Source organism: Lissotriton helveticus, chromosome 10 (assembly GCF_964261635.1).
Source record: "Lissotriton helveticus chromosome 10, aLisHel1.1, whole genome shotgun sequence".
In the NCBI taxonomy this organism is placed as follows: Eukaryota; Metazoa; Chordata; class Amphibia; order Caudata; family Salamandridae; genus Lissotriton; species Lissotriton helveticus.
Window position 1 is genome coordinate 198,640,069 of NC_136071.1, and position 22,929 is coordinate 198,662,997.

A 22,929-nucleotide genomic window follows, 5' to 3' on the forward strand; every position below is an offset into this window, starting at 1 on the left:
GCAGGTCGATGGTGCTTGGAGCTGAAGATGCTGCAGGCGGCTCGATGTGAAGAGTTCCGGTGGATCCAAGGGTGGATCTGAAGAGGTGAAGACCTGAAAGCAGAGGGGACAATGTTCAAAGTCACTAGCCAGTGACTACCGTGGAACCAGGAAGGAACCAGGCGATGTCGGGTGCAAACAGGTGATGTCGTGAAGATTGTCTCTGCAGCCACGTGGACACGAAGAGGTCAAGGACGTCCAGGCGTTGGTCACAAGCTGTCCCACGAAGGCTCTCGCTGATGGCGGTGTCGGCAACTTGATTGGAGCAAACAGGCCTTGGCTAAAGCAAGCCACGCAGGAAGTGATTCAAGCTTCTCACTCGGACCAGCAAGGTCAGAGCGGCTGCTCCTTTTCAGGGGAGCAAGGGCCAGTCTGGAGAAACCAGACCAGCGGTGTAGTTCGTCGTTTTCGTCGCCAAGATGGCCGCTAGCCACGTGGCAAGTGGCCGGGATGGCGCGTCGAGTGGCACGGTGCAAAATGGCCCCACGCCGATCGTGGAGATGCTGGGGGGCTGATCTTCGGTGCAAGGGCTGCTCGAGGTTGGGGCTTCTCAAACCCCAAAGCACAGTGTCGAGGGTGCCTCGGATACTGCGCAGTCAGCGTTTCGGGGGTCTTCCAAGAGGTCCGGTCCCACGTCTCTCGGTGCCTCCACGGGTCCCTTCTTTGCAGGGACTGTGGATCGGGCTGTGAGAAGTCTGGGAGTCTGGGTCTTGTCAGGCTCTGGGCTCGGGCTCCGACGGGAGGCGGCGGCAAAGCAGACGTCGAGTTACTGGATGGTTCCTGTGTTCACAGGGTGGCCACTCCTAGGCCACAAGGGAGATGCTCTTCAGTCTTCTGTGCAGCAGAATGTCGAAGTCCAGTCGTCTTCTTAGTTTCAAGTTGATTCAGGATGATCTGAAGTCTCAGGACACAGCTCCCACTCTTATTCGAATCTGGGGGGCCGGATCACCTACTAGGTCCCTCCTCTGGGTGGGACCAGGAAGGGGAGTGGTTACACCCCCTTTCCTTTGTCCAGTTTCGCGCCAGGACTGGGGCTGGAAGGCCCCAGCACCGGTTTGAACTGGCCTATGCACAGGGACACCTTGTGTGCCCCAGGCCTGTCTGATTCTATTCAGCCCTGTCCTACCCAATACACAAAATCCTGTCTGGGGTGGTGCTAGCACCTCCCAAGGCAGGAAACCCTTTGTCCAAGCTGCCCTCGCTGGAAGGACTCCCAGCAACAGGAGGTCAGACTTGTGTCTGTGGTGGCAGCATCCATTTTGTGATGCTAAGGCTCAGTTTAACTTTAACCGGGGTTCAGCTTAGGTACATGTCGTGTCCCTCTAGAAGGGTGGAATGCTACCCCCGTCGCCAGAACTGGCGAGGGGGTAGTATTCCAATTCGTATGACACCTTACTCGACATGTTTTGATAAAGCCAAACCAAAGATAGCATTTAACCGCGAGGTTCATAATGCACTTAAGAGTATATGGTATGGCAGTATCATGAAACAGCTAAAGGACATGGTTCCGAAAGCTGCAGACAGGCTCAGCTCATGCCAGAGCACTATCTCACATATTCCCAAGCACTCTGCCTCCAGGATTGATGAGGCCTTCCATAGGAGTGGCTGATAGGGACATATGTGTCCATTTTAGGTTAGGTATAGGCATACTACACCTAAGTAAGGGGTGGTTACACCGACTTACCCCAGCTGAGTGATCAGCCAGTTGTGTCAAATATGGAGGCCAGGCCAGGGGTGGCACAATACATGCTGCAGCCCCTGGTAGGCCTTGGAACCACCTATGCCCTGGGCACCTAGGGTACACTGTTACAGGGGCCAATAAGGTGAACCAGTTCCAATTGGTAATGTACCTAAGGTACATGGAGTCCATTTTAAGGAGAGAGCAATTAGCCTGGGGCCCTGAATAGCAGGATCCCAGGCCAACTAAGTCAAAAACCAGCTAAACACTAGGCAAAAAGTTTGGGGGTAACCATAGTCAGATATCCACCTTCCTACATACCCTAAGTCGCGTGTTCTGGGTTGTCTAATCATTGGTAGCTTCGCTGTAGGACGGAGAGCTAATGAGACACTGATGCGAGTCGGATAGGGGTTCTGGGTACTGAGGTGAGTTTCTGGTACACCACAAGTCACTGAGGTCCTGGTTTCCTGCGCACAGTTCTGTGCCTACACAGAATCCCCGCAATTAATATGAAATACCTACTGGCAGTGCTAATCTGTGGTCTGCAAATGTGTTCTTCAGATGAAGTATGCAACTACAGCATTGAAAAGTGGCAGTTGCAGTCTGTGAGCTGCGTCTAGTGTCTTTGTTGCACGTCTTGCCCATCATATGTAAGCCAGGGGGGCCCGCCGCAGGCCTCAATCTTTCATTTATCCATTTCTGATATTTTAAAAGTAAACTGATATTTTTTTAAGCATACTCAAGTGTCATGGTATGTTCCCTTTTTATCGGATGAGAGATTTACTTGTAATTTAGACAAGGAAATACCCCCCATACCCCCATACATATCCTATTTCATTGAGTTCCGGTGGGACACAGTCACTGTAATAATTCTTGTGTGGCCTATCCCTACTGTGGTAATTTTTCTTGATTTTGTGAGGCTAAAAAATGCTTAAGATAGGGAGCCTTGTTCTAAGAATGTGTATTTGTTTGTTTACTTTGACTGCATCTTGATCTGCACGCCTAATGAAGACATAATCATGCGCTAATTCTGCATTTGTACATTTTCGACTGGTGTAACCCTTGTGTGCTCTTTAGAAAGAACTAGCTCCTGACTATGAGGTCATTTGCCTCCTCATAGTCAGGAGCTAGTTCTTTACAGCTCTTTAACCATTTCACTGCAGTTATGATGTATGAAAATGTAATAATATACTTAGGAATGTATATAAATATGTGCGTCATTGAAAAGGTTAACCTACTCAGGGTCGCAATGTCGGCTTTTTTTCTTAATATTCCTTATTGAAATTTTTTTTAGATTGTGTACAATGAAGTCGTCTAGATGTAACATGATTTTATGTTTTAAGTTCTAGTGCTGTAAAATCTTCCAGTCAGAGAGAGTTTATCCAGAAGAATGCCTTGCCTTTTATTAGTCAATACCTTATAAACAACTGCTTCAGTCAATTCTGCCGAAACAGTAGCAGCAGGAGTGTATCATTTAATCATCTACATTTCTTATTAAATAGACTCAACCCCTTTGCTATAGTTCTTGTTTTTTATTATTCTATTTTACTTGCACTGAGAAGAAGCAAGACATATGGAAATCTTAGTAACAATAATCTCTCACCACCTCTGCCAATACATTATCAATCCACCATTTAAACTAACTCTTATTAAATCTTCTCTCAAAATTCAATATTTTTTATTGTACGTTTTCAATAGTTTCTCTTGTTATATATTTTTTATTGTGGTAAGTTTTTGCAATCAATTTCTTTTTGATCGATTAACAACTGTTCAGCAGTGCACGAGACCTTGAAGGAGAAAGTAGTGTCTTGTGGTATATTCTGTCTCAGGTGGACAGGACTAGAACCAACCATGCCCGACCTGGGCTACTTAGCCACTCACCGACGGCTACCATCACAGCACAGTCTCAGACACCAACATGAAGTATCCCTGCCACCATGGCGCATATTAAGAGAGAGAGTAACAAAGGTCCGTGCTTACAACCTCTTCCTGGCACATCTATGGACAGCATTAGCAGTCAGTGACTGAATAGCAGCAGTGATTGACTTGGTGCACCCTTAGTGACACCCTCACTGAGAGTTAGGGCAGGCCTGGTGTGGCTAGCTGTGCTGAGGCAGTAGTTGACAGACGGTGGGCACCCAAGGTCAAGCTGCTCTTCCAAATGGAGCTGACAGTTCATTCTGTGCCTAAGGCTTTTTGTCATCTGTAATTATGGGCCCAGAAGAAATGTTTTATTTTCTTCTATTTCTAACTAGAATTTCGTCTTAATTTGACCTGTGTTAATCCAGAGCAAATGGCCTCCTAGGCACTAGTATGTTTAGCTTCCCCTGCACCATTCAAAATGTATCCGTGTTTAAATTCAAGCTCTGAGTGGAGTCACAGTGTTAACATTCTTTTTCCAAAACCAATCCACTTTAAGACGGATATTGACTTAAGCTGTCTCAATGGCACAGTCCTTTACATTTGGTAGTTTGGAATGTTTTGTTCTGGGATAACTGAACAAGGAGTGGTTATGTCAAGTACTAATCCCAACATCCCTAGTGTTTTTTAGTGCTTAAAATTACCATCAGGAGAGCAGGGAACGCTTTTACATATCCTGTGGGAGTGCCCATTATTATCTCAATTCTGTAACGATGGGCTATCAGAGATAGATAACCACCTGGGTACCCAGCTGCCCCGATTCCCGGGAGGTTTGGCAGCCATTTATTTTAAAAAAAAATTATTTACGAAGTTTTGTATAGAGCTAGCCTGACCGGAGGGTATCGGGAGTTTCACAACAAATGCAGAGCAGAACAAACGAGAGAAGAACATATTGATTGATTGCTTTATTTCGATATGCATATATCATAAAAGCAGTACAAAAAGATAAAAACAGCATGTCGAAATAAGTAAGACTGTACAAGTAGTATGAAAATTAAAAACACGTTAGGTCAACATAAATTAGATAAAAAAGAATTAAATTGATGTGGACAGTCTTCTAAGTCTAATCAACCAAGCCCATTTTAAAAACTTAGCAACAGCACAAACAATAGAAGGGGCTGTATTAGTTAAAAGAATCCGAAGGGCAACGGAGTGCTGACGAGTCCCCAGTTCTCTGCAGATGGGACCAAGCCAACGTGATCTGGGGCGACCATAGTCCGGGCATTCGAAAAGGAAATGTGGCACCGTCTCTGGCTTGTCCTGGCAAAGAGCACAGAAGCGTGATGTGGGCTGGGCTTTATTCCACCTCGAACAGAGGTCGGCCAAGGGCAAGGTTCCTAGCCGAAATTTGATATACAAGGACCTATCCATAGCAACTGATATAATATCCATGTATGGCTCGTACAAGACAGCGTCTTTGAACAGCAGGAAAGCTGCGGTGGTTTTGCAGTGCTGCTGACTTCTAGAGCGCTTCACACAAACCCACTCCCAGAAAAGTTTTTTTAAAATCTTCTTTGGAGGAGCGGAGTGACTATGCCAGCAAGAGTCCAAACCTAGTTCCCCTAAGAGATGTTTTATGTCCTTCAGCCATTTGATGCTACTCCAACCATCAGCGTGCATCACTTCTGCCAAGCCATTGGCATAGGATTGTAGCTCCGGGACCCTCCACAAGCGTGCCCAGAGCAGAAGGGGACGAAGCCGAGCCTGGTCCCTTATGGCTTTACAGCCAGTGTCCATGAGCACTGGGATCGTCGGGCTGCTCGATGGAATGGCAAGGAGATCCTTGATAAATTTGTTTTCGGCCTTGCTTAATGGGTCAACTTTGCCCAAGCCCCACAGTTCCGATCCATAGAGTGACGCTGGGACCGCACGTGCTTTGTAGATCTCAAGTATAGGAGCAACACAGTGTTTTGTAGAGTTATTGTACTCCTTAAGAAGGGCGCCCCCCACCCTTTTGTGGGCCAAAGTCATTTTATCAATGTGGGCAGTCCAGCTCATCGCATCATTCAGTCGGATTCCCAGATAATCAAATTCTGCCACTCTTTCTAGGGGTATAGAGTTCAGAATTGGAGGGCGGCCAAGTTTACGAGGTGGATGCATGACTAGGTACTTAGTCTTGTCTATGTTGATGACGAGGCCCTTGGTGGTACAGAAGTCCTGGAAGCGGTTCAGCAGTGTCTGTAGACCTTGGGGGGTTTTAGAGATGAGGAGGGTGTCGTCGGCGAACAACAGAGTTGGAATTTTTACTCCTCCCAAAATGGGAGCGTCTGATGGTTCGCCCAGTAGATGATCTACCACCCTGTTAATATAGAGGGAGAATAAGGTAGGGGCCAAAACACAGCCCTGTCTTACTCCCCTCTCGACCCTGATCTTATCGGTCTTTTCCCCATTCAGCCCCCATCTAACCTGGGCATAGGTGTTGGTGTGCAGGTTAATAAGGAGGTTTAGTAAGTACGGGGGCATCCCTAAACCGTGAAGCACCCTCCAAAGTTCCTCCCTTGGTACCAGGTCAAAGGCAGTCTTAAGGTCAATAAAGGCCAAGTAAAGACTGCCCTTGCCCAGTACCACCACCTTCCAGTGTAATAACAAAAGCCTAAAGACCTGTTCAATAGTTCCTGTACCCGAACGGAACCCAGCCTGCATGTCGGACAGAATGTGGTTGTCGTCCACCCATTGAGTGATTCTCCCCAAGATGGTTTTCCCAGCCAATTTCTGGCTTGAGTCTATTAGGCTTATAGGCCTATAGTTCCCGGGTAAGTCCCGACTGCCCTTTTTGAAAATGGGGACCACCTCCGCACCTCTCCAGGAGTCAGGCACAGGGCCTCCCCCCATGATTGCATTGAGGAGTGCAGAGATTAGTACCCCCCATTCTTCCGGGTAAGCACGGAGGATATCCCCCGGTAGGCCATCCGGACCAGCTGCTTTCAAAGGGACCAAGGTTTTGATCTGCTTTGTTACATCCATGGGAGAAAACAGTTCCAGGTCACGAACTAGAGTAAAGGGAGGGAGTTTAAAGGAATCATTAAGTGGGCCTACGACAGCAGAATAAAGATTTTGGAAATGGGAGAACCAAGTCTGGGCATTGATGGTACACGTCCTCCGCGAGTCGTCAGGACGATTCCTTTTGCCCACCATGTCCCAAAAACCTTTGGCATCTTTCCCACGACTGGCAGCCAGGAGGTCCTGCCAGAAATTAACCTCCCACTCCATCCTTGCATTTTTCTGGCAGAGTGCATAGTATCTCCTGGCCTCCCTAGTCCTAGACGGTAATTTGGACTTGACTGCCTCGATGAGAAGTGACTTCGCCTCCCTACACTTCTGATTGTACCAGCCCTGACCCGATCGTAAGCTTGGTTTCCTTCCACTCGGGTGAGCTGGAACTACAAAGAGGTCGCCAATGGCCTGAATTATGACACAGAACCTGGGTGCCACCTCCATCAGCCCTTCCTCTTGGCAATCAAGATTGGCTAGGGCTGAAACCAGAAGCTGCCTAATCGCAGAAGTTTTCTCCTCCGAAAGAGCTAGCTTCGCCCACTTTAACCTTCGACCACAGTTTGTAACCACTGACGGGTCCGGGGCGGGGTTACAAGGAGATCTACTCACGGTGCTATTGAAACACCTGTGGGACAGGGTGAGGGACAGGAGATTGTGGTCACTCTCTACAGAAGGTACAATTACCATGTCCTCCACCAGGCTCCACAGGTGTATGTCAAGGAGAAAATAATCAATCCGTGACATGTGCCCTGGCCTATTGTAGGTGTGCGCCCCTACTTTGTCGGACCTAGTCCTGCCGTTGGCAGCTCTAAGACCAAACTCCATAGCTAGTGAGTTGATCTGGAGGGCCACTTCTGTCCACTTTTTAATAGGACTAAGCTCGAGGGGCGGAATCCCCCACCCATTATCAAGTTCCTCTTGGTCTGCTAGGATATCCAGGTCTAGGGGCTCGAAAGTGCAGTTCAGGTCACCTGCCAGCAAGGTACAGGACCTGTGGGGAGATGAGCGGAGTTGGGCTTCCAGACGAGCTATTACTGGGGATTCTCTTCCCCCCTTAGTGCCACGGGCGTAGATGTTAAAAATGTTTAGAATAACTCTGCCCTGGGAATTTCTCAACAAAATATTTAGGAGATCAGGGCAATTAGTGTCCCTCTCCTCCACCCTACAGTTGAGTTCAGTGGCTACCCAGATTAACAGGCCACCGGAAGGGCGGCCCCTGCCAGTTGCACTTTCTACTGCCGGCAAAAAGTGGGTGGAATAGCCCGCCTTGTGTAGGGGCACCCGACTCCAGGTTTCCTGGAACAGGCATATGGAGTATTGCTCCACACGCTCGTTCCAGTCCGGCAGCGCCAGCTTCCTCTCGAGTCCCGCCACATTCCAGCTGAAAACCCTAATCTGGGGGTCCGTTACAGCCGCAATGCTACAATCCTCGACAGGGGGTGATAAGACCACATGACCCACACCAGGGGGACTAGCCAGAAGATTATAGGATGCCCCAGTCTCCCCCTTCTCCTCTACAAGCTCGGCCGTAGCCTGAATTTGCGCTGAGGAGGGGGAGCCATTGGATTTGAGGTAAGGTGATGACTCAGCAACAAAACTTGGAGCCACAGCGACCTCCCCGGGAACATAACTGAGTCAACAGCTCCAGGGTCCCCAGTTTGGTATCACTGGAGCTAGGCATAGCTGCTGGGGAAAAACTCCCGGGGTCGAAAGGCCGTGGGCGGTATTCTCCACAGAGAATTGGCCCCCAGGACTGCTGAGATAGGTGGGTTGTCCAAGGTAGAAGGTGGGAGTGGTCATAATAGACCGTGGGTAGAAGAATGTCAAGTCGACTATGTCGATACCCGTTCCAACCGTGGGTTGGCCATGAGAGCATATTAGATGGGCGACCCTAGCATCTTGGAAGTTTACCACCACACAGTCCCCTTCAAGCGATTTTTTCCCGTTTCCGATCCATCCCACCCTGCGTACACCAAGAATAATACCGTCCACTCCCGCAGGCAAGGGCCTGTTGGCTTTCAGCCAGTGGATGACCTTATTCTTGAGTGCCTGATGGTTTTCCCGCTGGGTACTCCCAATAGGGGGGACTTTGGTAAGAATAACAACGTACGGGTGACACTCAGGGGGGAGGTTAACTGGGGGGCACTTTCGTCTACTATTCTGAGGAGGACCTAAAGGGGAACGGTTTATAGGTGGGACGGGGATAGATACAACCTTAGGAGTTGATGCTACACCGCCAGTTGTAGCAGATAAAACGGCCCCAGGTTGCGAAGTAGAGCCCGTCCCTCCCTTCTGATGTTGCCTTGGGCCCTGGGTAGACACCAGGGTTGTTACTACTGGGGGAGGGGTAGCATGCACTTGAGCAGCATGAGTGGAAGGATTCAGCTTTAACTGCCTAGGACCAACCTTAGGAGCAGCCAAGATAGAATTCCCAGGGGCTGGTTGCTTGGGCGGCTGCGTCAGCTGATCTCCCGAGGGGGGTCTCACTGGAACCTCTATCCTATTGGTCTTGTCTAACCTATCTGTCCTATCCTCACTGAGCTTTGGCTGAAGCTTGAGCAGGGTTTTCAGGGCAAAAAAATTGTCCCTGGTAACCTGTTCAAAGCAGTCAAGCCTGTCCCCCAACCTCTTGACCTGGTCTATAAGTGGCAACACAAGAGACTTGACCAGCTTCTCGATCGACTCCAAGGAGGGACCCACGTTGGCCTGGTCAGGCGTTGGTGGGGCCAGCAGGGAAGGTAGTACTGTATCAATAGCAGTTGGAGCGCAGATAGATGTCCCTAAAGATACAGGTCCTGCGGCACCCAGGGGGGAAGAACCCCTCTGGGGCGGGTACCTGGGATGGTTAGTACTCTTGGATGGGCAGCCCTTTCGAGTGTAAATTGCCCTTTTCCCCTTCCTTTTGTTAGGCTCCTGGTTAGGTCGAGTTTTAGGCGGAGGTTGTGGGACAAGAGCAGAAACCTCGGGGCAGTGTTGGGACTGAATGCCAGGGGAGCCTGCTAAAGAAAACTCAGTGCATGGATCTATAAGCACGGCACAGGAGCTAGTACCGTGGTTACCGGTCAGTGAGCTTTCTACCCCTTCTATACCACCCTCTAATGGTGCAATATAAGAATCCCCAGGTAGATCCCCAGGCAAGGGTGCAGGGGAAATAGAATTTTGAGGGGACAACACTATTGCTGGAGATGGGCTTTTAATAGGAGGAAAGTCAAAAGAAAGACGCCGTTCAGATATGGCAAGTTCATTGTCGATGACAGCCGCCACCCTAGTCAGGAATTTGTCCATAGAGCCGAACATAGTGCCCCCGGGGGCACTGTCCCCGCCACCCCTCAAGGCCTTACCGGAGCGAGTTGACATGCTGAGTTGCGGCACCACAGTGAGGCACCACAAGTTGAAGCCGGTACGGTGGATGAAAGTGAGGTGGCCCTGCCCTGCCTCCTCCTGCCCCGGACGGCCACAGACGGCCCGCCCTCTGCCCGGGCTCCGCCCGACGCCGTCCGCGCGCGTCCGCGACACGGAGGGAGCTCCGCGATTTTGAGCACCTCCTGGTGCGCGGGACAGGAAGTGGTGGTGGTGTCCGGCCGCTAGGGATGCTGGGAACCGTAGTTCCTCCCGCGGCAGCCGAGGTGGTAGATGGCGCCGGGGATCACTAACGGCGTCAGGAGCCCAGCCCCAGCAGCAGCAAGCAGCAAGCAACAGCAGTGCCCAAGGGTGAGTGCAAACAACTTCTGCAAAGGTCCCCCAAGAAGAACATATTACAATGAAGCGAGCAAAAAAGAGCAGAACAAATTGCAATACAGTGAGACAATCCGGATGAGTCGTAGTGAAGAAGATGTTAAGGAGTTCCGTTACAACGACTTGTTATCCCACAACCGAGAGAGGTTTAGTGTCATTTTCAGCACTCCAACTGATCCTATCTAATCGCTAGAGATCGATCGAGGAAAAGGATGTTGAGCTGACTTTTGAATTTAGCAAAGGACGGAATAGTTCTGATGTGGGGGTGATAGAGTTCCATATTTTGGGTGCATTGCTGGCGAAGGATCTGGCGGCAGTTTTTTGTTTACATGGTTTTAGCGGGATAAGAAGTAAGGTATTGGAGCTTCTAAGGTTCCTGTTCTGACCTGCTTTTTTGAGTTTGGACACCAGATATTGGGGTTTGCCTGTGTGGAGGGCTTTGTGGGTGAGGCAGGCCGTTCTGAAGTTCGCTCGCATTTCTATTGGTAGCCACTTGAGTTCTTTGAGTGCAGAAGAGATGTGGTCAAATTTCCTTATTCCAGTGACCATTCTGGCAGCCGTATTGAGGGTTGTTTTCAGCGGAGCAAGGTGTGATTTTGCTATTCCCGAGAGGACTGCGTTTCCATAGTCCAGTCTTGACAGCACCAATGCTTGAGTGGCTTGTTTGAGATCTTTGGGTGGAATGAAAGGTTTTATTTTGTTTAGTAGCTTCAGGTTAAGGAAGGCGCTCTTAGCCGAAATCTTATTGTGTTTGGTCATGTCCAGTTTTGAGTCTAGCGGGATGCCTAATGATTTAACAGAATCGGCCAGGGTGAGGTTCCCGTTGAGCGTATCGATCTCTTTTAGCCACTCGACCACTTGTGGGTTCTCTTCTTGGTTCGAGATGAGGAGTAGTTCAGTTTTGTCCGGGTTCAGTTTTAAGTGGTTGCGTGACAGCCAACGTTGCACTTCTCTTAGTGTTTCATTGAGTCTTTGGATGTCTTTGGCAGAGGAGATTTACAGGTAGATTTGGGTGTCATCAGCATATAGGTGAAAAGGGATGTTAGCTTTTCTGAGTAAGGTGGCGAGGGGTTCCATCTAAATGTTAAAGAGTAGAGGGGAGAGCACAGATCCTTGGGGGACTTCCCTCAAAACTCGTTGAAGGTCGGATTCGAAGCATCTGATTTTGATTCTCTGGGAGCGGTTGAGTAGGAATGAGGAGAACCATTTGAGGACCACCTTGTTTAAACCAGCCCTTTCTTCGAGAGCTTTGAGGAGAAGTTTGTGGTCAACTGTGTCGAATGCTGCCGATAGGTCTAGGAGAATAAGGAGGCAGCATTGGTCTTAGTCCAGTGATTTGTGAATATCATCAATTACGTTGAGGATTGCGGTTTCTGTGCTGCATCCTTTCCTGAATCCCGACTGATGGGAGTCAAGGAGGTTGGTATTGTCCAGGTGTTGTGTTAATTGTTGGAGTACACATCTTTCTAGGATTTTGGAAAGAAGAGGAAGGTTAGAGACGGATCTGAAGTTTTTTAGGTCATTTATGTCCAGGCCTGGTTTTTTCAGCAGTGGGGTGACTTGACCCACTTTCAGACAATCAGGAACGATTCCGGTTTTTAGGGAGCTGTTTATAGTCCTACACCAGAGTGGAGCAAGGGAGAGTTTCAATTTGTTGGTGATTTGAGCAGGGAGCGGGTCTAGGGTTGAGACGAAGGTTTAGAGGTGGAGATAAGTTTGACTATCTCTTCCTCTGGAATGGGCTGGAAGAGTGACCAGGATGTAGTGTTGGGAGTGGGAGCTCAACTAAGCACCTCAGCTGGGCTGCTAAGGGGAGGGTAGGAGCAGTTGATGTCCAGAGAGCGCTCTATCTTGGAGATCTTGTCATTGAAGAAGGTGGCGAAGTTGTCGCACCGTTCTTTGGAAGCCTGACCCAAGGATCTTGCTGCTGTCACAGGAATTCATTGAACTTACGTGCCCTAGATATCTCAGACTGTTACGCTTGACCAACTCATAATTATGTCCAGCGGCTAGAGTCCCATTAGAGGTTTACAATCATGGTCACATAGCAATATATAATTATACGAGCACCCGAGGGGGGTGGGGGGGGGGGCGGGTGTAGGGTTAAGGAGAATGGGGGGAGTTTTGTTTCTGTTTTCTGTTTTATATACTAAAATCGTTGCTAACAGCATTGGCGTTAGCTGAATGTTGATGCTACGCCAGAGATTATGTTGCTTCACCTCTGCTATAAAGTGCAACGAATAAACAAATTTAAACCTAAAATTACCATCAGTTGTAATTAATTTCTATCTTGGCCCTAATGTAAGTTAATTGATGTAACTGACAGAGATGGGGCGTCCCAGAATAAATAGGAAGGCGAATCACCTGAAGGGGTAGGGCAATGCATGGTTGTTGTTTTTTATAAGTGTGCGCGCGCATATGATTGCATATCCTCAAATTAAAGGAGTGTAGGCTCTTCTGACTCTAGGTTCCCAGAAACTCACAATATAATAGAACTAAACATACCTGAATGTTTTGATTTGTTTCTGTTTTTTATGTAGCTGCTGCCGACCAGAGACCCGATTCCTGGTGCTGAGCCAAGCTCGAGCAGGGGAAGACAGAGCAATAGGTATCCTGTCACAGGGTGGTATGACCACCTCCCAGACAGGGTTTACTTTATTGGGGCCAGGTGGGAGCGCTTGCCAGCACCACTTAGTCTGCCTGATGGGCACAATTGCCCTCCTTGCATAGTCCAGTTCAAACCAGCTCAGGGAGGCGTTGGCTCCCGCTCTGGCGCAAAACTGCTCAAAGGACATGGGAGTATACTCCCCTCTGTCAGACCCCTCCCCTCGGAGGGAACCCTGAATCGTCGCAACCCCTTCCTTAGGCTTTTTAAGGGCTTCCCTGAGAGTAGGTCCCTTGATTTATTGTTGGACAAGATTAATTTCAAGACACCACTTATTCTCCAACCGTCTGGGCACTCTAGACTTCGCTCTGATCATCAAGACTGCAACTGGGAAGACTCCTGCTGCTCCTGATCTTGTCGTCCTGCTCGTCTGCTGCAACAACCGTGCCTGTGCTCCATACAGGAATCTCCCAAGGCCTGTGGGCATCCAAGACACCTGAAGGAATCTCCTTTGAAGTGGCGTCACTTCCCTTCATCTGCAGGCACTGCAACTAAACTAACAGATCTGCTGATCATGAGCTCCCAGGCACTCTCAAAGGCTCAGCAACACAGGTGGTGATTCTTCACATCCCTCGAGGACTGCCCTGTCCTCTCACCAAGTTTGAGGGCAGAATCCCTTGTCTGAGCCGCAGGAGCCGAACCCTTGTGCACCCCGTCAACTTACTGTTGCAAAGGCTTGTTGGCTTCCTACCTCCAAGATCTTCGGGCTCTAAGTAGCCTCCACCTAAAGCATTTCCTGTAACCAAGATCTTCGTCCTCACCACATCACTTGCACCGTGGGCCTCCATCTTTGGTGAGCTGCTCGAGGTCCTCTTGCGACTCCCAGTGCCTCCGGCCTGTGGGACCCCTTGAGGGTCTTCTTTGACTTCTGTGGGCTCCCCTGATTGCTTGGGGCCTGCCCTGTCTCCCTTGCTTGTGGTGAGTCACTTGGTCCTTGCAGGTCCCGGCACTGCACCGTCTACGCTTTTCAGGTTGTTTGCAGTTGCCAAGGCTTGTTGGTGCTCCTGACGGACACCTACCTCTCAACTCTCGACATCCGACTTGAGATAGCTTGTGTATGGCTCCTGGTCTTCCATAGCTTCACCTGGTCCTCATGGCTGCAGGTACAAGGTCACGGCCGTCCCTCCTGCAACATCCGACATCGGTGGGCATTAGTCTTCCATGCCTCCTTGTCACTCCTGAGTGGCATAGACTCTGTCCCCTCTGCTTGCAGGTTCTTCACACGTCAACTCCACCCTTGGGTTCCACCGGACACTTCCAACTTCTCCAGCAGCGGCATCCTCCTGAAGTCTCCCATTGAGTTTGACTGCGGTTTCCAACGCCACTTCGCACCTATGCACCTGGCTTCCCTGGTGTAGGTATCCTGGTTCCTAGGGTATACACGGGTGGGGTGGCTCTCCAACCTTCTGTCTTCTTCAGGGTCCACTGGGAAGGGCCCTTCTTCTTTAAAATTGAAACCGCGACTTATCTGTTGACTTGTACTGAGAACTCAGTTGTGTTCCCACACTGCACGCAACCTCAATGGGGGCTCCTAGATACTCACCTTGGTTGTTTCCTTATGTCTCCAGCACTTCTACGTCTTCTGGGCATATTCTTGACTCGAGTCGTGGTTCGCATGCCACAAATTTAGTACATGGGTTGGTCGCCCCCTGGTGACCAGTGTTTATTTCGTGCTACTTACCTGTGTCTGTTGAAAAGTATTGTGTGTATTGTGTATATCTCCTGCTAGGAGATATCTGTACGTGTTAGTGAGTGTCTTGTAATACATAAATATTTTTATAACTACACTGTGTGGTTCTTTTTCACTTAATCTATACCTATAAGATTACATTCTGGTACAACAAGCTACTTTACACTCCTTCTGGACTTAGCCTGAAGCCTGCTCTCCCCTACTCCCTCTTAGTGAGCTTTCTAAGGTCGTTTAAGACCACTAAAGTCACCATAAGAGTTGTCTGGATTAGTCCAGGGTGCCCACTTACATAAATGTACACTGTATACTAAGGCAGCTTCTCACAGTGACGCAAAGTGAAAGTATGAATATATTGCTGTATGTATGCGCCCTTCAAAAGGACTTTCAAGGATGCCACAACTACCATGACCTTAGCTTCTCTGTCGAGTTTTCTCCATGTCCAACAGGGGTACATTTTCGCATTGTTGTCTCTTTTAAGTAGCAGCGGCAACCATGAAATTTAATCGGGGTAGGGAAACATTGGCTAACATATATGGAAATTAATGTTGAAATGGTGTGGATGATGATGCCAACAGTCACACAAGCAATCCTGATGTTACTATCTTTAGAGTGAGGATGCATTCAGATTAATTAGGGGCTGGGGTACTGTCCGGACTAATGTGCATATCAAAAATATGTTTACATGCATTTCTGCATAACTGAAACTTGTACATATATACTTCGTGACTGATTTGTATTAATTCTACTTTTCAGATGAGAAAATATGATATTAATGTAGTAACAGCACTGACTCATCGGCCTTGGTCAATAAGCCATTTTGGTGAAGGAAAGCCTCGTTTCAATTCTATCTCAAAACATTACTTCTGCATGCTTTTGGATATCCTTTTGGATTGGAGTTTGCACAATATCCTGTGGAACTTCTGTGGGGTTTCAGCTTTTCTTATGCAAAAGAGCTACATTTCAGAGTAAGTGATTGTGTAGAGAATGTTTTTAGTTTGCTAATTTGTTGTTGCTCTGGGTAATTGCAATTTTTTATGAGTTATGCGCCTGTTTATGAAACAGCAACTAAAGTCTACTTTTCGGCTGTTAATTGGGAGCCTCAGCTTGACTCTTTTCTCATGTGTTCATTTTCAGATTTTAGAGTTGAGATTTTGTCCTTTAATGTTTTCCCCCCGCATCCCCAAACAACAGAAAACTAAATAGTTTGAAGGGATGGGACCAGAAAACTGATAATCAGTAGAATGAAACAGAAGCAATTTACCTATCTTTCCTAATGTCCAACGGGTGGGGACATGCTAGGTGTCCAATGGTAGCTCAGTCGACAGTCTGGGCTTATGCATAGTGTGCTTAAAATCACCTCTGCTTTTCCCCAACAGATGCCTGTCCATCATGGTACCTGAGATACAAGACAAACCAGTCTGTTTTATCACTCCGTTTTATTTATACATATGGTGATGATTAACTTAAAATTATTGAGAATCAATACAAGTCATTCCACACAGTCTCTTGTTATGTAGGTCTACCCCTTACAGCTTACTCTTAGTCCTCTTCCTTCTTTCTGAACCAGCACCATCAGGAAAACAAGTACAAGACCACTAGCTTTTTAGCTTTACCTCCATGTGCCCATTACCATTCGGCACCTCCTTGTATCACATAAAACATATTCACCGTATTTTGACTCTTCACCTGTCGTCAACATGCTTTTATCAAAAACTCCAGAAAAGTCAGGGAGAGAAAAGATCACTCAGTCTCTTATTGCCCACTACAGTGAGGACATGCCAAGAAACAGCGCCCAATGCCTTAAAATATGATGGTCAGAACCCCCCACAGAGACTTTATCATTGGTAGAGAGATGGCTTACTCTTGGCCATCTCCAATCCAGAGACTATGGTTAATTGTTATTTTTGTTTTGGGCTTAGTTTACGGGTGCCTGTCAGTCAGCCAGAATATCTCTACATACCTATTTCACAATGAGTCATATGAGTGAGCGAGGTGGAGAACCCATAGACGTGAACATGAGTCTGCAACACAGAACCTCTGGGTTCTGGCCCTCAATTTAAAGGGTCTGAATAACGCGATCAAGAGGAAGGTGATACTTTCTTTCCTAGAGAACTCACATGCAGATGTGTGCCTCTTACAGGAAACACATTTGCTACCCAGAGACTGGCATAGGCTCAGGTCTCGAGCTTTCCCACAACAGTTATTCTCCCCTCTGACCTAAAAACCGGCAGGAGTAGCATTACTTTTCTCACGATCTTTCCAGGGAAAGGTGGGGATGAAGGTGGCAGAAATTAAGGGCTGTTTAATGGGGTACCAAATACACTTTGGCCTACACTCTATACTTCTGGGGTCTAGCTACACCCCCAATGAGAGACGGGAGCTGTTCATACAAGAAGCAATAGGAGAAATAATGGCAACACAAGACAGATGGGTGGTATTGTGTTATGTTATTTAATCTTATACCGCGCACAGATACTCCGATGAGTGTCATGGCGCGAACCCAAAGAGATAAGCCGTAGATACAGAAAAGGGAGGATAACATTAGTCAAACAGGTAGGTCTTCAGTTTTTTTTTTTTTTAAAGACCAAAATCCTGATTACTGCGGAGAGCCAGCGGAAGTGAGTTCCAGATCGTAGCTGCTCTAACAGCAGGTGAGCTGCCCCCCATTCTCGTGAGTCGAAAACGAGGAGTATGAGCCAGGAACTGAGATGATGGTCGAAGGTGCCTGGCGGGGGTGTAAAACAGGAACCTTCTCCGGAGGTAAGAAGGGCCAAGGGCATACAGAGTGCGATTTGCCAAAGTCAATGCTTTAAACTTGACTCCATTGGCCACCGGCAGCCAATGTAGTTGACGCAGATACTGCTGAACACTGCTTCTTATAAGGATTTTAAACACAAGCCTAGCCGCAGCATTCTGGACAGTCTGCAATTTCTGAAGAAGATAGCCCGGCAGCCGGTATAGAGAGCATTCGCATAGTCGAGTCGAGAGAGTATCAAGGCACGAACCACTGTTTCCCTAGCTGCTCTAGGAAGAAGCGGGAGAAATTTATTGAGAGTTTTAAGTAGATCAAAGCAGGACCCCATCAGCTTCTTTATCTGGATAGAGAAGGATAGAATTTCCTCAAATCAGACTCTCAGATTTTTTGCAGGTTGCCCGAGGAGGCAGGCATGGGAAACTCCGCGGGTCATAGAGATTCTCGAAACTGGGGGGAAAGGTCCCATACAGGAGAATTTCAACATCTCCTCATTGCATTTAAGCTGTGCTGAGGAGAGCCTTTGAAAAACTGCTGCCAAACTGTTTTTTGCCACGGTCGTAGAGCACTCAGATTGTCCCCACGTGAACAGCAACTTGGTATCATCTGCATATGCTATGATTTTGGCCCCCAGTTCTTCAGCCAAATAGATCAAAGTGGTAACATAAAGATTAAAAAGAAGGGGACTCAAAGAGGACCCCTGCAGCGCCCCAGTGGTCACCTTCTGCAAACGGGGGAAGCCAAACCTGTTGTGTATGTCCCTCCCAAAAGATTTTAACCAGCTCAAAGCAGCACCTGAGATTCCCACTCTCGCAAGGCGAAGCAGCAAAAGGGAGAGGGAAACAGTAATGAATGCTGCCGAGAGGTCCAGGAAAACAAGAGCAGCCCTCCCGCAAGCATCCAGACACTCCCGAATAGCTTCCGAGACTTCCACCAAGGCCGACTCAGTGCTATTGGAGGCTCTGAATCTGGATTGAGCTGGATGAAGTAGGACTGCACTCTCCACAAAATACGTAACTTGTTTATTCACCACCTTTTCCCAGGCCTTAGCCATGATAGGTAGAAGTGAAATAGGGCGGTAATTAGCTGGAATCAGCGGATCCAGTGTGGGTTTCTTTAAGAGGGGCCTGCTTCCATAATGAAGAAACATAAGCCTCCTGAAGGGAGAGATTAATACCTTTGTTGACTTCCGGGTTCACCGTCTCAGCGACCGCGGCAAGAAGCTTGGCAGCACAGGTATCAGACGGGGAGCCTGACTTCAGGGCCTTGAGGGTCTTCAGTGACTCGGGGAGATCAATTAGGGAGAAATCCGACAGAGAAGGTGACTCAGCATGCAACGACACCACCGGCGGGGGCCTCGCCATAGGAAGATCACCTAGCGTAAAAGAAGCCTGGATTGAGCGAACTTTATCAATCAAAAAGTTTGACAGTTCCTCACACCAGACATTGGACGGAGGACGAATAACAGATTCCGCTCTAGGGGCCATAAAGCTCTGGACAATAGAGAAGATCTCCCTAAAATTATTCTTAGCTAGATCAATCCGATCCGCGTAATATGGACTTTTGGCCAAATCTATAGAGGAATAACAGAGCTTCTGAACCTTCCTGAGGTTCAGTTTAGCCAAAGGACAATAGCCCAGCCGCCATAGACGTTCTAAATGTTTACAGTGTTGTTTCTGCCGTCTTAGCGTGTCCGAGAACCACGGCTGACATGGAGAATCTCTCTACAGCTTGTGGCGGGCTGTAGGATGGAACCGGGCCACCGTCCTCTTAATCCAACCCGAGAAGCTATCCAGGGCATCCTCCAGATTAGCAGAAGAGCCTGGTCGAGAATCAGCTAGAGGTACACTAAAGGACATCGGATCAATTTTGGCAAAAGTCGGAGCTTGGCCTGCCCTGCTTGGGGAAATAATACCATCCGGCACCCATGAAAAATATGTTAAAAAGTGATCAGACCATGACACCGGTAGTAGATCCTCCACCCTTATGCCGAAATTAGAACAAATGGGATCAAGGATGTGACCCTCTGATGGGTCAGTACCTTGACCCATTGAGTTAACTGGGCCAGGTTAAGACAATCAAGGAATTCCCTAGTATCTCCAGTTTCATCTTTGTCTAAGTCAAAAATCAAGAGCAACATAAGGCCCATTTGTCCCTAATAATAACCGCAACACCACCACCTCTCCCGACTTTACGGTCAACTTGGAAGATCTTAAATCCAGTGGGTATTGCTAGCTCAATGACCGCATTTGAGAACTCATTGAGCCAGGACTCCGTAGTAAATAGAGAATCAACCTGATTCTCGGACAGGAGGTCAAAGATATCCTGGTGATGTCTGCCTAACGAGTGTGTGTTAATTAGGCCTGCTTTAAACATGGGCCCATTGCCATTACCACGAGAAAGACCCAGGGTGCTGACCAGCGTCCCAGCCAGGTTGAAGAGCAAAGTTGCAGCTATTGCACACAGGCGAGGAGAGATCCAACATATTGCACCTGCTAGACTGACAATGCGACAGAGGTCGAAGTTGAAGAAGTTTGCGACGGCTATATGGCCGACCGACAGTGTAATTCAATGGAAAATGGGCAGCGTGGCTGGCACTGGCCGCTTCTGGGATGCTGACGGGCGCAGATGGGCTTGCTTTAGGCCCGCCTTCTGCATGTCCGCTCAGCGTGTATGTTTATGGGCCGGCCAACAAAACAACTAGAGCACGGACTGACCAAAATGGCACCTCTAGCTGTCTGCCTCGTGTAGCAGCAAGAAGAGAAATGGACGTCGAGTCCCCCAAAAGTGAAGAGTGCCGGTAAGAGCAAGCAGCAGTAGTGCAGATTTAAATTCAACAAACAGTTTCCAATCAAAATTAGGGCAATTTCCACATTAAAACAACAAGAGTAAAAGCGCTGGGATAGCAAGGAGCGAAGTATAGCACTTTGTATTCCTCACTCCCCCAAAGGCATTGGCGTCCGCGCAGCGCGCATGTGTATGGGCCGGCCAACAAAATAACTAGAGCCACTAGAGTATTAAGGGGTGACTTACATTTAGTGTTCCATAATGACTTAGATTGCTCGACCCAACGGCGGGGCGTAACAGGGGCGATTAGCACCGGGGGTGCTCACTGGCTACGAGAGCTGGCCCTGAGGGACTTGAGAGACTATACGTTTTACTCCCATGCACACAGATATTTGCGGCTATACTATTTTCTGGGCTCCAGGCAAGTAGTAGAGGCAGTGCACTCTGGGGAAATTGAACCCAGAGCCCTGTCAGACCACTCAGCAGTACAATTGGACCTTGCCCTCCCACCCAAAACTGGGAAGCCTGTAAGTGAAGACTACGAGAGTGGGCAAAAGAACGATGGATTTAACCCAGATCTTTTGACTGGGGGAGAATGTTAGCATTCCGGCCATCATTTGTTTGCTCCATCACAGTCATAGCAAAACCAGGTAAAGATAAGAACCTATGTGGGTCCTATCGACCCATATCGCTCTTAAACGTGGGTGCAAAATTATTCATAGGGATCTTAGCGCCGTGTCTACCCTCGCACATGCCTGGGCTGGTCGCTCCCGACCAATTTGGATTCACCCCTAACAGACAATGTTCAGACAACATCGAACAACTCCTCCATCTAATAGACATGGCATCGCGCTCCCAGCGAGAGATGATGCTCTTCTCTATAGACACAGAGAATGCTTTTGACAGAGTGCATTGGCTGTACCTGGCGGAAGTACTCAGACAATTTGGACTGGGGGACAGGTTCTGCTCGTGGGTGTTGAGCGGGTATGAGAAACCGCGTGCCTCGATTAGGGTAAATGGTAGAAACTCAGAGCTTTCCAATCCGATGTGGCACGCGTCAGGGGTGTCCCCTCTATATTTGCGCTCTGTATGGAGCCATTCGGGCAGAAAGTACGGGACGATCCAGAAGTGAGAGAAACACCTTATTACACTCTATGCTGACGACATCATTGTTTCTCTAGATGACCTGCAGTTGTCACCTCAGAGTTTTTTGGGAGAGTTCAAGAGATTCGGAGCAGGCTCGAGCTTCTGAATTAATATCACCAAATTGCAGGTTCTGAACTTGACTGTACCACACGCCACATGAGAGCTCCTTACTCGGGTGCACTCGATTAGTTGGCGAACCATCATTTCATACTTGGGGATTCAACTCGCCTCAACAATCCAAGAGATTGTAATTCTTAATTACATAGAGTTAATTGACAGAGTCAAGGCGGATTTAGCCCGCTGGTAACCATACGCGCTGTTGTGGCTAGGACAAGTCACAGCACTAAAAATGAAGGCCCTCCCCAGGATTTTGTATCTATTCTTGACTCTGCCTCCTTGTCCCCCTCGAAGAACGCTCCAAACTACAGAGAGCCTTCCAGTCTTTTGTTTGGGCGAACAGGCGTCCCCGCATGAGACTGGACCAGAGTTGGCGAAATCCTAGAGAGGGAGGCGTAGGCTTTCCCTCAATCTTGTGCTATTTCCAAGCAGCACAGCTCTGGTACATGGTGAAATGGTCCCGCTCAGAATCAGAGAAGTCTTGGCTGTTTATGGAATGAACGCTGGCAGGTACATCCATGTGGAAGATCTCCTTCTCGAAAAAAGCTAGTCACCCACCTAGCCTTTACCTCTCAGCGATCACTGCGCCCACGCTCAAGGAGTGGGACGCAGTGAGAGCGAAGAGGGATCTCACATTGTTTCCTTCCCCACTGACTCCATTAGTGGAGAACCCAGATTTTACTCCGGGACTGAATCGTACCAAGTTTGGTTGCTGGCAGACGCCAGAGTGCAGATCAGTAGGCCACTTGTTTGAGGATGGTCCCATCCCATTTCATATACTGAGAGTTGATTATGCACTCCCCAAAGACGAGAGATTCCACTACACACAAATTAGATACTGGGTGACGAGTTTGGAGATCAAGGCAGCCGCATAGCGACATTTGACCACCTTCGAGAGGTGGCTCCTTGGTAGGGATTCGGGCAGACGTTTAGTCTCTGATTTATACTATGTCCTGATGGGCACTGAGCCAGAGACAAAATCCACTGTCCAGCTGTTGTGGGATCGAGAACTGGAGCGGCAACTGACACAGAAGGAATGGAGGGCCATCCACTACAGGGCATTATACTCAGTTCCCAACACATCTAGCACGGAGATAGCAGCGAAGATAATTTCTTATTGGTATTTGACTCCAACTCGCCTACACAAAATCAATCCAGACTTCTCATTTTACCTCCGCAAACATTAGGATGAAATATAACCTTCCAGATTCACTAACGAAACACATCACACAAAAATACACATCACACAAAAATTTGCAGCCAACCTCACAGAGGGGTCTCCTTTACGTGAAATAGATTGATGGTTACGGAGACCTCTCCATCAGTTACACCAGGTTCAAGTATTTGAGTCAAATGGAGAGGCCCCCGGCCGCCAACCAACCTCACGTACAAGAAGTACACTCGAA

The 22,929-nt window shown here is 48.3% G+C and overlaps 1 protein-coding gene across 1 annotated transcript in view; it reads left to right on the plus strand.

Annotated features, from left to right (window-relative positions):
* GDE1 (glycerophosphodiester phosphodiesterase 1) overlaps nucleotides 1–22,929 on the plus strand; it is a 196,507-nt gene that overhangs the window by 125,052 nt on the left and 48,526 nt on the right. The window contains exon 5 of the mRNA XM_078665115.1: nucleotides 15,475–15,686. Within this exon, the coding sequence (XP_078521241.1) occupies nucleotides 15,475–15,686 (212 nt within the window). The remainder of the gene's footprint in view (nucleotides 1–15,474; nucleotides 15,687–22,929) is intronic.